We start from the raw sequence: 16584 nt of genomic DNA, 5'->3' as shown, positions 1-16584 counted from the left end.
CCCATGTGGAGTAATGATACACAAACAGAACATAATATAAGGGATTCTGTTGTCCTGTGCTTTGCCTCTTTTTCTGACTTCATTTTCAAATGTGAAAGACAAACTAAGCTTTTCCCAAACATGATTGAAGCTGGGAAACCTACTCTTTTATTTTTCTTTTTGTAGAAAGTGGTGGCCGAAAACTGAATGAAAACAAGGCTTTGACTTCAAAGAAGGCAAGGTTAGTATTTAATCCTGATTTTACTTGGCTAAAAAAGTCAGTTTGCTGTAATTGAGACCAGTTTCCTGCACAACTGGGCAGCTACTCAAACCATGTCCAGAATATACTTTGTTTTTAAAATTCTTTGTGGTGATTGCAATATGTTATGAGTAAACAATTAGTAAAAGCGTGTTTCTTACATATTTCATGGGTGATTTCTGCTGGATCAAATATATTATTGTAGTTCTCACAAAAATTGAATGTTATATTTGATATTCATATTAGAAGGGAAGCTGGAAAGACTTACTTTCTTGTCAAGACCACCTATGCAGTCTCTTCAGCAATATTTAATGTCCGGGGACCATTTTATTACCTTCTGCCCAGGGGGCAAGCCATTGCTGGAAAGTGTTTATTTCAAAATAGTCTAGTATCTTGATAAAAAGACACACTGTGTTTTCATATGTGTTCATAATGTCTCTTTATAAGAGTAGTGGGAGTCTTTCTGTAGACTTTGAGTGCACCCTGGTCAAAAACAATCTTTGTATGTCCCTTTTCTAAATCATAATTTCCCCTGAAATTTCTGTTTGTGGTCTCTGGCTTAGATTTTTTAGGATGAGGTAGTGGAACTACTTTACTTCGTGGTGTATAAACAGAGTATGTTTCCTTTCTCCTTTTCCTCAGGTTTGATCCTTATGGAAAGAATAAATTTGCAATATGTCGGATTTGTAAGAGTTCTGTCCATCAGCCAGGGTCTCACTATTGTCAAGGATGTGCCTATAAAAAAGGTGAGATTCACTGAGGATTGAATTACCCCAATTTGGATTGAAATTAGTGAGCAAGCGAAACTTGTTTGGCCTTACGAAGAGAAGGCTAAGGTGAGATTTAATTGTTATCTTCAGCTACTAATGGGAGGGTATAGAGAAGATGAAGCCAGGCTCTTCTCTGAGGTGCACAGTGACAGAATAAGAGGCAGTGGACAGAAGTAAGAATGGAGCAGATTCTAAAAGATATAAGGAAAAAAACTTCGCTGTGAGGGTGGTCAAATACTGCGACAGGGACTCAGGTTGTGGAATTTCTGTTGGAGATATTCAGAGCTCAACTTGAAAGACCACGAGCTTCCTAATCCAAGTTGGCCATGCAGGCCAGTGGGGCAGGGTTAGACTAGAGACCACCAGAGATCCCTTCCAACCTAAGTCGTTCTATGATGCTACTTCTAAAAGGGTTCTGGTTTCTAAAGCAATAGAACTGAAAGAATAGCTGTAAGCTCAGTCTTGGTAATTACATAGAAAACTGTTATCTATAGTAAGCTTGATTTTTCTTAGTATATAAAAAAAGGGATTCTGTAAAAGTCAACTGCTTGTTGCAGTCCCTTTTCTCCTTCCTACCCTCCCCTTTATAATAGCTAAATCTAAAATTCTAAATACTGTCCTTAAAGAACTTCTGATCTTGGTAAAGTAATAGACTAGCCTAACAAAAATAGAATACCTGGGGAATAAAAGGCAAAGAGAAAAACAGATTCAGTTATAAAAAGAGTTAATAAAGTGCCTTTGAAGGCAAATTATGCTCATGGATATCTTTGTGCCTGAATTGTGAATGTGCTTCTTGCATTGTAAGTCAAGCTTGGCTTAAGCTGCAACTAGAAATTGAAAAGAATTAAATCTTTATCCCTAGAAAGCAAGATACTGCACTGTGTAGTATATAATACGTAAAATCTTTTTGCACTTATAAATCATGTATGAACAGCTGCACTGAAATTCTGCTTCTATCTAGAAGCTTTCTGTCTCCTGTATTCACAACAAGTCTTTAGGATTGTTTAAAATTGTTCGAAAGTTCCTTGAAGAAAACAAAAAGCAATTTCAAGTAAACATGATGTAAAAGTTGAGCATTAAGGATATACAAGTTTTATCAGTCTTGTGAATTTGAGTAGGTAAGCAAAAGGGAGGCCCAGGCTTGTAATTCCCTGAGGAAAAAGCAGCAGAATGAACTCAGTTATATTATTAATTCCAAAAAATCCACGCAGCACAGACATGAGCTAAACCGGTTGTTAGCTGTAGAGGCACATCTAACCCGTAGTAAATGTTGTTCATGAAATGAGATTAATTCTTTTACAACTGTGCAGCATGTTAGTAGTTTAGCAGCCTGCTGTAGGACTGTTGTTTTTTCTCTTTGCTGGATGCTCACCAGGTGGCTGCCTGAATCCCCTATGAGGGAACCTTGTTCTTTCTTAAATTTATAGTCGGTTTGGGTGGGCTTCAGGACTTCTCCTTTGTCTGCTCGTGTATCTATCCAGGAAGAAACTGATTTCTTCATAAAAGTCAGAACTTTAACTGCTTTAGGTTCTAGTTCTGACCATCAAAGACCATGGTTGAGACATGTTTCTTGAAACAGGTGTGGTCTTACGACTTAATGCTTCAATTGTTGTGTATTTCTGAAATCTAGAGACTATTCAACGTTCCAAAGTTAATTACTCCTCTCTTTAAACCTGGAGTTAACAGCCTGTGGGCTGGATTTTGCACTCCTGAATAAATCATGTGGTATATTCCCTGCTGTTATCTTTCCTAATAGACTATTAGATGTGTGTCCAGTATCATGATGTCAATATATGAAAGCACATGACTTGGATTGAGGCAACAAGAGTAGTTGTCACTTGATGTTTTTTCATCTGCTGATGCATGGTCTTGTAAAAGGATATGTTGCCCTACCAGACAAGAGTCTTGGCACCTTTCTGTTTTTGAAAGCAGGAAATATTCAGAAAAAAGAAAAAAACCCAAACTTGTATACTTTTCCCTGCTCTAGTTTTTCTGCTTGCTGCTCTTTGGTCTTAGGTCAAAGTCCCCTAGGATATCAGTGGTCATCTCTGTTTCAGTTCTCATGTATTCTTGGTGTCCATTTTTTTTCTCTCTTCTACTTCTCTATAAATAGCTTAATTACATGAAACTATTCCCAACTTTCTCAATTGTCTGAAGTTTCCCACCTGTTAGTCTTTCATTTAGCAGTGAGCTTATGGAAGTGAGTAAATTTTCTTAGCCTCATTGCTTTCTATTCCTCTTGGGCCTCAGTTTGACTTACAGGACTTACTAAGTTTAATATGAGATTTTTTACCCCTTTGCCAGATAGGAACCTTTCTTGCTCTGTTTGAATATTTCAGTAAAATATGGAGGCTTCAGGCACTTTTATGTGCTCTCAAAATAGAACTTTATTTTTTTCAGTGGAACTACATAGACATTTGCTGCAAATACTAATTTGTATTAGAAGATATATTACTACTGAATTTGCAATATCTGATGAGAAAGTACACAGTTTTTTTAATGAGCTCTCATTGATAATTGTTTTTTGAAAAAGATCTTTACAGAAACATAACTATGCTTTTGAAGAAAACCTTAATGACTTAAACACTTTTTGTGTGCTTATAGGCATCTGCTCAATGTGTGGCAAGAAAGTCTTGGATACAAAGAACTACAAGCAAACCTCTGTCTAATTATGTTGATTAGTCTTTTCACAAACTTTAAATTCTGCATCTTTGTACAGTAACTTTTCTCCAAAATCATTTTGAATTTTACTTTCTAGAAGATAATACATCTTGGAATGGGATGAGAGGTAAAGAAAGCCTGATTGTTGCCAAGAAATGTGTATGATGTTTGAATTTTGTTCTTGCACTAATGTTAACAGTTATTTAAAGGTAATGTTTTGTAGCAACTGCTAAAGTTCAAAATGAGTGAGAAGAGATCTTAGTGGATAGGCTGAAACTATACAACCATCATAATGCAGATCCGTGAGCTTAATACTTTTACTGTTAGGTTGCTGTATCTTGAGTCTTTTGCTTGTCTGATAGTACTATTTTATGGATGTGTAAAATAAGAGTTTATCACCTTCTTAAAGTAGTGTCTTCATTTAGTTCTATGCTTATATGTATTTATAATTATTCTCATCCCAAATTGTTATGTCCTGCACTTTGAAGTATTGTTCTTCAGGTTTTAATGTAATTGTCCTTCTGAGATTTGTTTCTGTATACAGTACAGTTGGTTAAATCACAAACTGTTTAACTATGAAAATCTAGTGTGTTATTCTACCGGTCCTTGCTTTTGCAGTAAGACTGATTAGCTATTGTCAACCTCTAAGGTTGACCTCTAAGGTTACATATGGCATCTAGTGGCCCAAGGCAATAAAATGAGCAGCAATTCTTAATGCCACCTCTCCGTCTTGTCATTTCCCAAGTTAGTCAGCCTTTTAAATACTCAGTTTGAAATTGGTTCTTGAATTCTGTGATGTAGTTGCTTAAGTAAGGGTCAAATTTGAAAAATCAAAATGCCCTCCGTTCTCTTCAGCAGTAGTTTGAGATAGGACTTTAAATAGGCATCTTTTAACGTGGGCCTGAATGTGGCTTTGCTTTTCTTTTGTCCCTTGGTTAATATCTACATAAGAAAACAAATTCTGTTACGAAGAGTTTACTGTGCATAGGGATTCTTTGTAGCAGTTTAAAGGAAAAGAATTTTACTCTAATACAGGGTTGGGTTTTAACTAAGACCTGCTTAAGTGCTTACTCCTCTCAGCAATCTCTTATGCTTTTGCAACTTTCTTTCAACCGTAACAAAAAAACTGTCAATGGGAACTTCCCTATTAATAGATACTCTGGTTTAGGTTTTCCTTTTGTTCTCCTATCTATTATTGAGACAACTGCATAAGTAATGGAGACTGCACAGTCTTTCTATATGGTAGTGGGAGAAAATAAAGAGTACTGGGGATATAGTTACTCTCTTTGCTCCTAGCTCCTGTCACACTGTGCTGTAAGTAGCCCTTGAAAGCGGGGTTGCTTGACACTTCCTGTCATTCTTAACTATTCATTCTCAAGCATTTGACACAAATTCTGCTGACATTCTGCAATTGCTAAAATAGTAATTCTTTTGAACAATTTATGTCTACTAAAAAGCTTTGGCAGGATGGAACAAGCTGGGTCCCCTCCAAAAGAAAAGGGGAATGTTGCTGCCCTTGATCTTAATGGCTTCACCTGTGTGAGCAATTGCCATTTTTTTTTCTGTCAGTAAGGATAGGATAGTAATTCTAGAATAGGAAGCTCTTCTGACCTGTTACCACTGGTGAGCTGGTTGCTGTGCCGTGAAGTACAATGGAAAACAACCTTTTCTTGTAATGCAATCTGAGGTGGAGCGTGTACAGAGGTAGAAACATAGGCACTCTACTAATTATATCCAGATATGGGAGAAAAACTTGGAATGTGGAACCAGCAGCTACCTCCTGAGAAGCTTTAAGCCTTAAAAGTAGAGACCACTTCTTGAACAGCTCTGCCCTTTTAACAGTCCCAGCTGACATGCCCAAGATATGCGGATTAGCTGGTGGTGACTGGCAGCCCACAGACTTAATTTCCATGTGGTGACGGCCACTTGTTTCCAGACGGCTCAAGGAATTCTAATCTTAGTGCATGGTCTCTATCTTTGGAGCATCCTTTGTACAGATCAGAAGAAAATGTCTCATTCTGGCTTCAAGTTTTGCAGCAAGTGCTTGTCAGCCACAGTCTCTTCTGCAGTACCCTCTTGCTTGGTCACTACCTTTTTTTTAGTCTCCAAATGGAGCTCAGTAAGGTGTAGCAGATACAAGAAAAGTCCATTTTGAAGCTGTTTCTTGATCTTATGTACCCTTAAGTTAGTGGCCGTAGACACAAAATGGAAAACTTTATGTGCAACTGATGCAAAAAATGGGGCCAGAATTGTTTGGTAACATGTTGCTTGTCTTGGGCACAGCAACGAAATGTGAATACATCTGTGTAAGTCCGTGTGCCTGATTACCACCTTGAAAAGATAGAGCTGTAATCCGTGAGGCCCTTACAGTTTTAAAAATGGTTCAACCACCTGAAAAAATACATATCATCCGATGGTTGTGAAAACCAAATATTATTATACGGAATTGTTGCTACAGAGGACAATGATCCATAAACGAGACCATGGTTAGTGTGGAGTGCGTGTTCTGGAGGAAATCCTTCCTTCTGTCATGCTGGAAAAAATAGTTTGTATGGAGGGAAGAGATGGTGGTTTGAATTTGGTTACCGTGTGCTGGTTTTATGTAAAGGAATTTCATCGAAGGACCCTGCTTGAAAGTACTCATTCCCTGACTTCTTTTGTTCTGTCCTTTGCCATTTGAGGGTATTTTCTGTGTAACTGGTATCCACTACTGTACAGGTAGAATAGGGTTAAATGTATGAATACTATTAGAAGTGACAGTTGCAAACCAAGTCATTCTAATCACTTGAAAGAGTTAACCTGGGTTTATAACTAGACAGCTAAGCAAATCAGTTTATGCTAATAAGGAGCATTTTAAAACTGATTGCAAAAAGTAAGTTTATGAATGAAAAAGTAAGTTTATGAATGAAAATCTACACATTTCAAATGAGATGCATTTTTTTTTAAATTTATAATCTACTCTGTAACATATTGGTAGGACTTCTGTGTTTTTCTGGAAGACTGATTCCTGGTTTTTTTATTATTATTATTATTTTTGTTTTGTTTTGTTTCTCCTCCCTTAATGGAATTAGAAGATATTCAGCATGTTTCCGATTAAGTCTTCACCTGTATGATTTCAGATTTTTGGTCAAATTTGCTACAGGTGACTTCAGGATGGCAGATTCTGTGATATTAGAGAACTTTTCACACTCTGTGGATGTGTTCTGTAAGACTGGTTTTGCCATTTTGTGAATAAAATATCCTTTCTTGTCTTCCTAACATTTGCCAGTATCTTCATTTCCAAAGCATGACTGTGCAATTTTTGAATCCATTGTACAAATTGAATGTTTATTGAACTCTGTAAATCCTGGCTTTGAATGAAGTCTTATCTCATTTTGCAATTTATTTAAGAGTAATGTAGATTTAAATAGTCTGGTCCTCTGTTCATAATTATTTTGTGAATAGAGCTTTTAGCTATATTCTGTTATTATGCAACTGCTTTTGCATGTTAGAATGTATCTCAGGTTAAGAAAAGGAAGACAATTTTTTTTTGGTTTTGACTTTTTTTTTGTCATAGCAGATATGAGTAGTGGGGTTTATTTTTGGTCTATATATACTTGGGATCTTCTGTCTGAAGATCTCAAACCTTTTCAGGCTCATGAGAGAGTCAGTGTAAAATTTGTTGATGTAATAGTCACTTCCATAAAAGCCTCTTTTCCTCAGAGAGCATTGTCTTGGAGACCCATTGCTTTAGATTTAGAGCACAAGCCCTCTCCTGCATCTCAGAACTGCACCAGAGTTCAAGGAGATCTTGGTAAGCAAGTACTTAGAGTTAACATTTAAGCTCATATATTGCTCTGTTGTGTTTGAATAGTTATATAAAAGCATTTTATGTTGATATTAAGAGTTTCTTATTAGCGCTTGCTGCCTTTCCAGAGACTTTACGTAATGAAAAGCAAAAAAAACCTGTAGTGGAATGTTGCCATTTTTGTTTAATGTATTTTTCTCAGTACGTTAATATTCCCAGATGATCAGATTGTCTTCTAGATCACAAGTTATGTAAGAGATTTGTGCTGCCAAATTTAGTTGGATTAGAATTTTCTTCAGTACTGCTGAATTCCTGTACTGTCCTTGCTTTTTCTGCATGATTACTGGCTAGAGCAGTTACTGAGCCAAGTATAAGCAACATTTTGATACAGATTGATTGAGAGAAAAGGGATTGCCTATGGTGCAAAAAGTATTACTGTTCATGTAGCCAGTGCCTGTGCATGTAGCAATCAGATGAAAATCTAACAGGGACCATTGAAGTGTCCTCATTGTCCTAGGGCATTCTCATATTCTTCCCATCCTTCCCAAGCGTTGCTGTGATTTTACCCCAGTCATACTGCTGCATAAGCTAGAGAAAGGACCATCCAGGATAGTCATTTGGAAATGCCTTACCAAGGCACTATGACTGTTTTGATTTTTTACCTGTAGAAATGTTCCCCCCCACCCTTAGGCTTATTCTGTCCCTTCGTTTTTGGAAGGATGGCAAGAAGAACTTTCTGCCTTATATCCAGGGGTATCACTGACCTCTTTGCATAGACTTTTTCTTGAGAATGACCCAGACTTGCACAAATGTTTCAACAAAATTAAGTGATGTACAGCTCTAAGACTATAAGCCTGTTCTACCTATTTGTTCTGGTATCACTTCCTATCATTAGCACATCTCCCCACTGCCTCAGAACATGGCACTAATATTCCCTTTCTGTACTAGCTGAGCATCACTGTGCCCAGAGACACTTAGGCCAGGACCCTTTGCCAATCTCACTGTCACAAGTTCTGGGGCAAGAATGAGTAGTGCCTTTGTATTATCTGTAAACATGAGAGGTATGTGCAAGAATTAAAAAATGATAGATTGAATTAAACAGCTGCATGAAGCGACACAAAGAACCATGTCACTATATTTTCCCAACACATAAAAGTGTAAGTTTCCCAGCCAGGGAGAGAATCCACAGCATGAGATATTCATTGGTCTAGACAGCCAAGAGAAGGAGCAAGTTACACAGCTAGGGACAGTAAGCACTTTGTAGATAACAAGAAAGCAAATGTAAAGAAAGCAAAATGTTTCTCAGGGATATGATCAGACAGAAAAAAGGCTTTCATGGTGCATGTGGAAACATACTGTGAGAACATTAGTACCTCCAAGCTTTCTATGCTAAGAGTTCAAAATGTGTTATTGAAACTGAGGGCATAACACTTCTGAATTTGTTTGAATATAGTTTTCCAGTGCCATTGCCGTATGCAGCTAGCAGTTTATTAAGTTAGTGTTACTAGTTAAAGCAGATATGCTTATTGTTCACATCAAGAAGTCTTGTTCTCAGTGCCTTCAGTGTGAGGGCAATGCCTCTAGTTAGTAGAATGAGCCTGTGGTTTCGTGTTTCTTTTCCTTGTATGGTGGATCTGCTCTAACAGGCTCCTGTCTTGTCACAGTAGCCACTTGTTCCTGTCCCTCTGACCTGCACTTAGCTGGGTAAGTTCAACTATATGTATAGTCGCTTTTTAACCTGCACTAGTGAATTGATATGATTTAAAAACAAAAAAGAAAGCTTCAGGGAGGGAAGTTACCAGAGTCAGTACAGAGCCAGTTTAGAGTCTAGCCAAATAAACCATGGAGCTGGTGCAACTCAAGTCCTCTGCCCAGCAGAGTGGGAGGGTGGGAGCCAGGGACTAGAAGTAGTGCAGATGGATGTTTGTGTGAAACTTTCCTAAATCAGATCTGCCACTATTGGCAGAGTAACGTGGAGTCAGAGCTATGGCTTTTTACATTTTCTGTGATGAAGTTTGAGATAGGACCTCTACACTGAGAATAAGATTCTGGAGGTAAGAGACAAGTCACTAATTTTTTCTGCATTGAAAGTGGGCTTTCTGAACTGCTGTAATTATATATGTTGTAAAGATGGGCTCATTTCTGTGATTTGCTCTGGAGGCTGGAGAATCCAGGAGTGGTCTTTAAGATGTTGCTGCCCAATCATTGGCTTATAATACCAGTTGTTTAGTAGAATACTGTAACTATATTATCTAAGAGTGCTGTTTCAGCATCACACGGTTCTCTTGCTTACAGTATCTTACCAGATCATTGGTTTAGAAAGGAAGTGACAGGGTGCAGAACAGAATACTGGTGACAGAAAATTCACCCTGAATATCATCAGAGAATGAACACATTGCCGTATTGCAGCAGAGGCTTGCTATGAAGGAACAATATTTTTGCTATCCCTGTCAGCAGGACCAGATGGACAATCTGATTAGGCACGATGATAGCCCTTACAAATAACAGAGCCAAATGTTTCTTTCAGTGAGGATTATAAATGTGTCTTACAATGAAGAGCAGTTGGTTTTGAACTGCTTCTCTTTCTCCCAGGCTTGTGCTGTTATGAAAGAAGCTATCATCTGAAATTCATCAGAAACTGATTTCTCACTGACTTGCACCAGTGGGGGGTGAAAAGTAGTTTGCTTAGAAGGCCACGCTTACATAAGGTATACGCGTGCTCATCATGTCTGGCTAACACCAGCAGAAAAAAAGTCCTCTGTTGATAAGGAGTGCTTAGTTCTCCCTGTTTAGGGCAACAGGAGCAGATGTGTTAAAGGGAGCTGAAACTCCCTTTAACTGAAGGAAGGGCTGAGAGGAGTAATCTCCCTTTGGGTTTTGCTAGTAAAGATGATTTACTTGCAGGGTTCACAAGGACGCTTTGGAAATGCCATTATTTTTTGTCTTGCTGTAATTCGTTTGCAATGAACAGCAAGTAGATTATTCAGGCACCACTGAAATGATGGCCAAGTAACTGCCTAATTAAGCAGGCATTTCCACATTGGCTTTCTAGTGGTAGAAAAGCTCTAGAAACTACTACTTCTCCCTCTTTGCAACTGAAGGTGCAAACTGAACTCCACAATATTAGCAATTCATTTAGGGTGGTTTTCAGAAATGAAGCATAAGTACTTAGAGTAAATGCACTTATTTTATGCTTGTCTGCCAAGAGGCATTGGAAAAACAAATGTTGAGATTCTTTTCTTCCTCATTGTGGTTATGATGATTAAATATTAGTGGTGTTAACTGTTTCAGTTCACATACAAATGCACAAAGCTTGCAGTTGCCATTTTCTACTGGCTCGTGGGTCTCATAGGCATCTTAAACATATCATTACTAGGCCATTCATCAAGAAATTGTTCCTCACCATTACTTTTCTGTTACTGGTTTTGCTGGTGTACAGGGTAAAAAATGTTAAGGTCCCAGATTGTTGTGGACACTTACTGTTCTGATACTTTTACTCCTGTTTAGTAACACTTCAGTGCAACTGAGACTGTATGTGGAGAAAGGCATTCACTGCTCTCGTGGAGCTGGCATCTAGCCCTGTTCCATGGCCATCTTTTTATTATTTAAAATTATTAAATGCTAATTGGATTAAGCAAAGCCGTTACTCTACTGTCCTAAATCTCTCTCTTTTTATGAAGGTTACTGGAAAAAGTGGTGACATGCAATTTCAGTGATGATTTACTTCCTTTTATGGCTTCCAAAGTCATTGTTTCCTAAAGAAAGGGAAGTACACAAAAGTGATGTAAGGGAACATTTATTATACTGATGCTCAGATTAATTTTATTTATTTATTTATTTATTTATTTTTAGTTAATCCCTACCTAATAAAGTTTCACAGAAATCTTTAAAAGTTCAAGTGTATTTTGCACACTTCAACGGTATCGGCCTGAGTTTGTAGAGAGCCTGAAGCAGTGATTTGGATTAATTGCTCTGTGCTTAAAATATATCCTTGCTTGGATGATTAGATATCAGTAGCATTAATTGCACTTGTTCTCATCAGAACATGTAAAATCTGCATTCAGAAGTTCACCAAAATGGAACATTTCTCAAAGAGAATTTCCCAGCCCGCACTGGGAGGGAGTGGATAGGTGTGTAGATCAAGGTGGATCTCCGTAGATTTGATGAGGCTTCAATGAAGGCAAAGGAAGGGGCATGGTGCAGTCACTCTGGGTAGTATCCTGTAGTGCTGTTGTGGTAGCTCTAGGCAGAATGGCTCCATGTGCCTGTTCTCAGAGTAGCTAAGAATAATCTGTTGTCTAGGGCAGTGGAATTCATGCTTTAGGAATCAATGTTCAAATTTAATGCCTGTTGCAGATTGTAAAACATTACAAATAGTGACCTGAGTGACTCGATAAAGTTTTTATGAAAATTTTGCAGAAAACAATGAAAGCAATTGAATTCTTAAAATTTTACTGATAATACCCACCCCCATATTTTTTATTTCATCCAGATTTTGTATTATAATTACCCTTCCACACCTGCCTAACATACAGGCATGTGTTATTGCTGAACTTTGAATAAGGCATTAATAAAAATAATAATAAAAAAAAATAGACAACTGGGTATTACAGTACATGATGTATAAAAATGTTTTTAAAGAATGTTGCATGCATTCATTACAAAGGAGAAAACTTTTTAAAATTGTTGATCTCAGCTAAGTTCAAAACAAATGGTCTTGCAAATACTAAGGATGTGAAATCGCTTGGACTCTCCATGCCTTTTTATTCTATAAAAGATGATATGAAGATGTATTTTTTCAAAACCATGGGAACTGGGTGCCAGGAACAGTTTTTCAAAAGGTTGTTAAATTTATTCGAGAAAATAATTAAAAGTTTCAGATTGTTCATATATTAGGCTAAATATGACATAAAGGTTGTTTGGATGTGAATATATGGGTTACCCAGATTTTGACGAGAGCACCTGTCACATGCTAAATGTGAAATGCAATTTTATAAAGACTGCTCTGCTGTAAAGTACCATCTGTTCCAGCTTTATTCCTGACTTTATATTAGTAATGAAAAATCAATGCTCAGATTGAGGCAGGAAATTGTAATACTAGGAACAATAAAAGTGTGTAGTACACACATAGGTACTTCTGTCATTGAGCCCTTTGTAAGTATTAATTTTCCCTCACAACACCATGTGAGGTAGATAAATAAGAAGCATTCAGCTGATTTGTCCAAGGCTGCCAAGGGAGCTGGTATCAGGTCAGGGTTAGAGCTCATTTAAAAAATGGGGCATAGGGATACTGCTAGGAGATGGTTTGTCTCTGTGTCGCCTTGGGGTGTAAAATATTTTTGATGCTTGTGTGACCATGCTTGTGTGACCAGCACAGGTTAAGATGAGAGTTTGGCATGAGAGACTGTTTAATGAAGGAATTGGCTAATTCAGTAACCAAATAGTTTTTAGCACAGTATTTAAAGAAAAAAGGTTTTTTTGTTGTTGTTGTTTGTTTGTTTGTTTGTTTTTCCTGGAAGTCCAGTCAAGCATTTTTTCCATAACATTTTGTATGTATGCATATGCACATGTGTGTGTACATAATTTTTAGCATAAATACTGAATACTTCGAGTTATACTGCTCTTTATTCATATAAACATTTTCTTCTCTTTGTAATTGTTCAGTTTTCACTTTTGAATAAAGTTAGGTAGGAAATATGTGATTATATTTATTGAACATTTCACGAACAAAGCAGTATTTATCTGTTTAACTTGTTTTTGTTTGGACACCTGTGGGTTATGATATATTCTCTTATTCCACCAAAGATTAACGCACATCGCAGGTTGTTGTAGGACAGTGTTTCATCAAGAAAATTGGTAAACAGGATGTCAATATATTAAGGAATGCACAACTATACCTCAAAGTACATTTGTGTGTGAAAAATGTAATATTTCTAAAATTGTTACAACTGAGAATGCTAAGAAAGAGTAGGTATTATAATCAGTAATCTGACAGGAAAAAAAACCATTTATGGAAGATAAACTTTTAATTTAAATTCAGATTAATAGTCAGATTCTGCCCCTTGGCCTGATGTAAAATAGTACCTTTTTCTCCAAATGGTGTTCCCAGTTTGGTTCAAAAGTCCAGGTTTTTAAAGGTAGTTAGGAACCTAAGTAGCACTGAATGTTTTCATTGAGAGTGGGTGCTCACATTAATGTGTGTGGGAAGGTACTGCACAGCATGAATACAGGGCAAAATGCGACCTGTCAATATTTGTATTTGTCATGTCCTGGAGACGCGTTCTGTTTGGTTTAGAATTGCTGCCTGCTTACTGCAGGGTTATTTCCAAATAATAAAAATTCAGCTTGCCACTAGGAGATAAACAGTGATATAGTAGCAGTTGATCTTTTCCCTATGGGTTAGGATCTGGAAACACTACTTGCTCCCAGAGATCTTAAGAAAAATCCTAGTGCCACATTGTTGGTTGTGTTTTCTTCAAACATGGCAAGCAAGATTTCTGCTGAGCTGGAATTTCCATCTAGCAATAAATAAGTTACTTTGTGGGTATGAATTAGCCTGTTAACTGGTGACTGAGCATTCGGCATGCATTGAAACAGGTTGACAGTACACTACTGATTTACTGTGATATAATGCAAACCTTTGCAAATTGCTTCAGGTTAAGGAAAAGGATTAAAACATATTTTTGGACCAGAGGGCTATACAAATACAGCTTCATCCTCTCTTCTTTAGATTCTGCAGAAGGTCCACATAAAAACTCTATGTATTTGAGAGTCCTAGTTTCAAGATGTGGAAGCATTCATGTTGAGGAAAGGACCAGTTCTGGAGAATGGCTCTCCACATCCACTTACCCATATTTCATTGTAGTCCACTTAACCAAATTTCTGCTAGTGACTTTTAGAAATCAGCAAGTACTTTCATCACGATTTCTCCCAGTGGGCTATGACTTCCAAATGACAGCTTCCCAGACAGCAGTTCCTGAGGCACTGTGGCACTCCTGTCTTGCCATACTGTCTGGGAATTTTAGCATGCACCTTAATTTTGCAAGCCAGAAAGAGCAGAGGACAGTGTAGAAGCAGATTACATCTGTCCCGTATCTTCTGGCTGTTTCACTGGGGGGAACACTGGCTGAGGAGACCTATTTTTTCCCTAAAGCATCCTTGGAAAGGTAACCCACAGTATCCTTTGAAGTGCGACAGAATCTTCAGGAGCAAAGATTAGGGTCCAGATCCTTAAAGGTGTGCAGTCATCTAGCACTCACTGAAATCTGGTTAATGGCTGAATATCTTTGGGAAACTGGGGTTAAGTTTGTCTTCTGTAGGCTTTGTTAGTTGTCGCTTGGGATGAGTTGGTTTGTTTTTGATTTCTTGAGAGAGGATGAGTAGGTAATTTTAGACTCAAGCTAGTACAGTGTTATAGTGACATTATACTGTGAACAGTGAGAAAACACCTTGTCTCTTTTCATGTGGGTAACTATAACTTTAAATACTTGCTTTCTTTAGCAAGAATTTTAGGAGACCGTAAGGTGCTAATGAGAAGTGAGAACAAAGCTGTGAAATAGCTGTTTCTCATACAAGGATTCTCTCAACATACCATAAACATACCACTTATCAGGTTATCAGTTTCTGGCAATTGTTCTTCCTGTTTCATCAGCAAGTTTGCTGATGATACAAAACTGGGAGGAGTGGCCGATACGCCAGAGGGCTGTGCTGCCATTCAGAGAGACCTGGACAGGCTGGAAAGGTGGGCAGAGAGGAACCTCATGAAGTTCAACAAAGGGAAGTGCAGGGTCCTGCACCTGGGGAGGAATAACCCCAGGCACCAGTACAGGCTGGGGGTTGACCTGCTGGAAAGCAGCTCTGCKGAGAAGGACCTGGGAGTGCTGGTGGACACCAAGTTAAGYATGAGGCAGCAATGTGCCCTTGTGGCCAAGAAGGCCAATGGTATCCTGGGGTGCATCAGGAAGAGTGTTGCCAGCAGGTCGAGGGAGGTGATTCTCCCCCTCTACTCAGCCCTGGKGAGGCCACATCTGGAGTACTGCGTCCAGTTCTGGGCTCCCCAGTACAAGAGGGATGTGGCACTACTGGAGCAAGTCCAGCGAAGGGCCACAAAGATGATTAGGGGACTGGAGCATCTCTCTTATGAGGAAAGGCTGAGAGAGCTGGGCCTGTTTAGCTTGGAGAAGAGAAGGCTGAGAGGAGATCTTATCAATGTGTACAAGTATCTGAAGGGAGGGTGTCGAGAGGATGGGGCCAGACTCTTTTCAGTGGTGCCGAGCGACAGGACGCGAGGCAACGGGCACAAACTGAAACACAGACGCTTCCATCTTAACATGAGGAAAAACTTTTTCACTGTGAGGGTGACAGAGCACTGGAACAGGTTGCCCCGAGAGGTGGTGGAGTCTCCTTCTCTGGAGATATTCAAAAGCCGCCTGGATGCAATCCTGTGCAATGTGCTCTAGGTGACCCTGCTTGAGCAGGGGGGTTGGACTAGATGATCTCCAGAGGTCCCTTCCAACCTCAGTGATTCTGTGATTCTGTGATTCTGTTAGTACCATCAAACTGTGATTCAGAAGCTGTTTCTATTTAATTCTTGATTGGAGGGAGAAATTCTTCCTTGGATTTTTGATCTTTTTATAAGACTCCAAGCATGATGATGGCTTCCCTGCTGTTCATCAACTCTGAGCACTACCTTGTAGCTCATGTGTCCACAAAGTGATCTGTTACATGTTCAACCCTAGTTTAATATTTTAAAATCTTTTATGTCTGGATAAAAGTTTGCAGGAGTAACATTCTTAACTTCTGAAGAACAGCTCTGAAATGAACTGCCAATATTTGTTTTCCAATAATCGATATTTAAATATGTTTCAGTTAATCAGAAAACCCCTATAACACTCACTGTGTATTCTTCTTTTCCATAAGAATAGTTAGATCCTTTTATCTCTAGAATGGAGTTAATGGCTGAGAATCTAACTGAAAACAAGTCCCTTTCTTCATCTTGGGAGTTAGATACTCTGATTAACTTTTGAGGGATAAGGTCTGGACTCAGCTTATGTAGCTTTTTGCTCAGCTTGTTGCTTTCTGAGCATCTCATGCTTCAGCCCCCAACAACACACAGGCTTTTGTGCCGG

The 16584-nt window shown here is 38.4% G+C and overlaps 2 protein-coding genes across 4 annotated transcripts in view; both read left to right on the top strand.

Moving 5' to 3' along the window:
- The first annotated feature begins 3 nt into the window (after positions 1-3).
- On the top strand, positions 4-4384 carry CRIPT (CXXC repeat containing interactor of PDZ3 domain). Its single transcript, XM_026059497.1, has 4 exons — positions 4-56; positions 131-220; positions 881-984; positions 3613-4384. The coding sequence occupies exons 1-4, from the start codon at positions 4-6 to the stop codon at positions 3675-3677; spliced, it is 312 nt and encodes a 103-aa protein (XP_025915282.1). The 3' UTR covers positions 3678-4384.
- Positions 901-16584, top strand: part of SOCS5 (suppressor of cytokine signaling 5) — a 111486-nt gene continuing 95802 nt past the window's right edge. Inside the window, exon 1 of one of the 3 annotated variants that reach the window (XM_026059456.1) lies at positions 901-984. The gene's annotated coding sequence lies outside the window, so the exon portion shown is untranslated. Of the gene's footprint in view, positions 985-7013; positions 9161-16584 lie in introns of those variants that run through there. The other 2 variants (XM_026059459.1, XM_026059453.1) reach the window with 2 other exon arrangements.

The sequence above is a fragment of the Apteryx rowi genome, unplaced genomic scaffold, assembly GCF_003343035.1.
Source record: "Apteryx rowi isolate R43461 unplaced genomic scaffold, aptRow1 scaffold_158, whole genome shotgun sequence".
NCBI classification, from domain to species: domain Eukaryota; kingdom Metazoa; phylum Chordata; class Aves; order Apterygiformes; family Apterygidae; genus Apteryx; species Apteryx rowi.
This window is presented reverse-complemented; position numbering and strand designations above follow the sequence as displayed.

What these genes read in the sequence shown, in the direction of transcription:
- CRIPT (XM_026059497.1), top strand. Translation starts at nt 4, where the DNA reads ATGTGGAGTAATGATACACAAACAGAACATAATATAAGGGATTCTGTT. An exon ending in ATAAGGGATTCTGTTGTCCT is followed by an intron (nt 57 to 130) that starts GTGCTTTGCCTC and finishes ACATGATTGAAG; the next exon opens with CTGGGAAACCTACTCTTTTA. An exon ending in TTGACTTCAAAGAAGGCAAG is followed by an intron (nt 221 to 880) that starts GTTAGTATTTAA and finishes CCTTTTCCTCAG; the next exon opens with GTTTGATCCTTATGGAAAGA.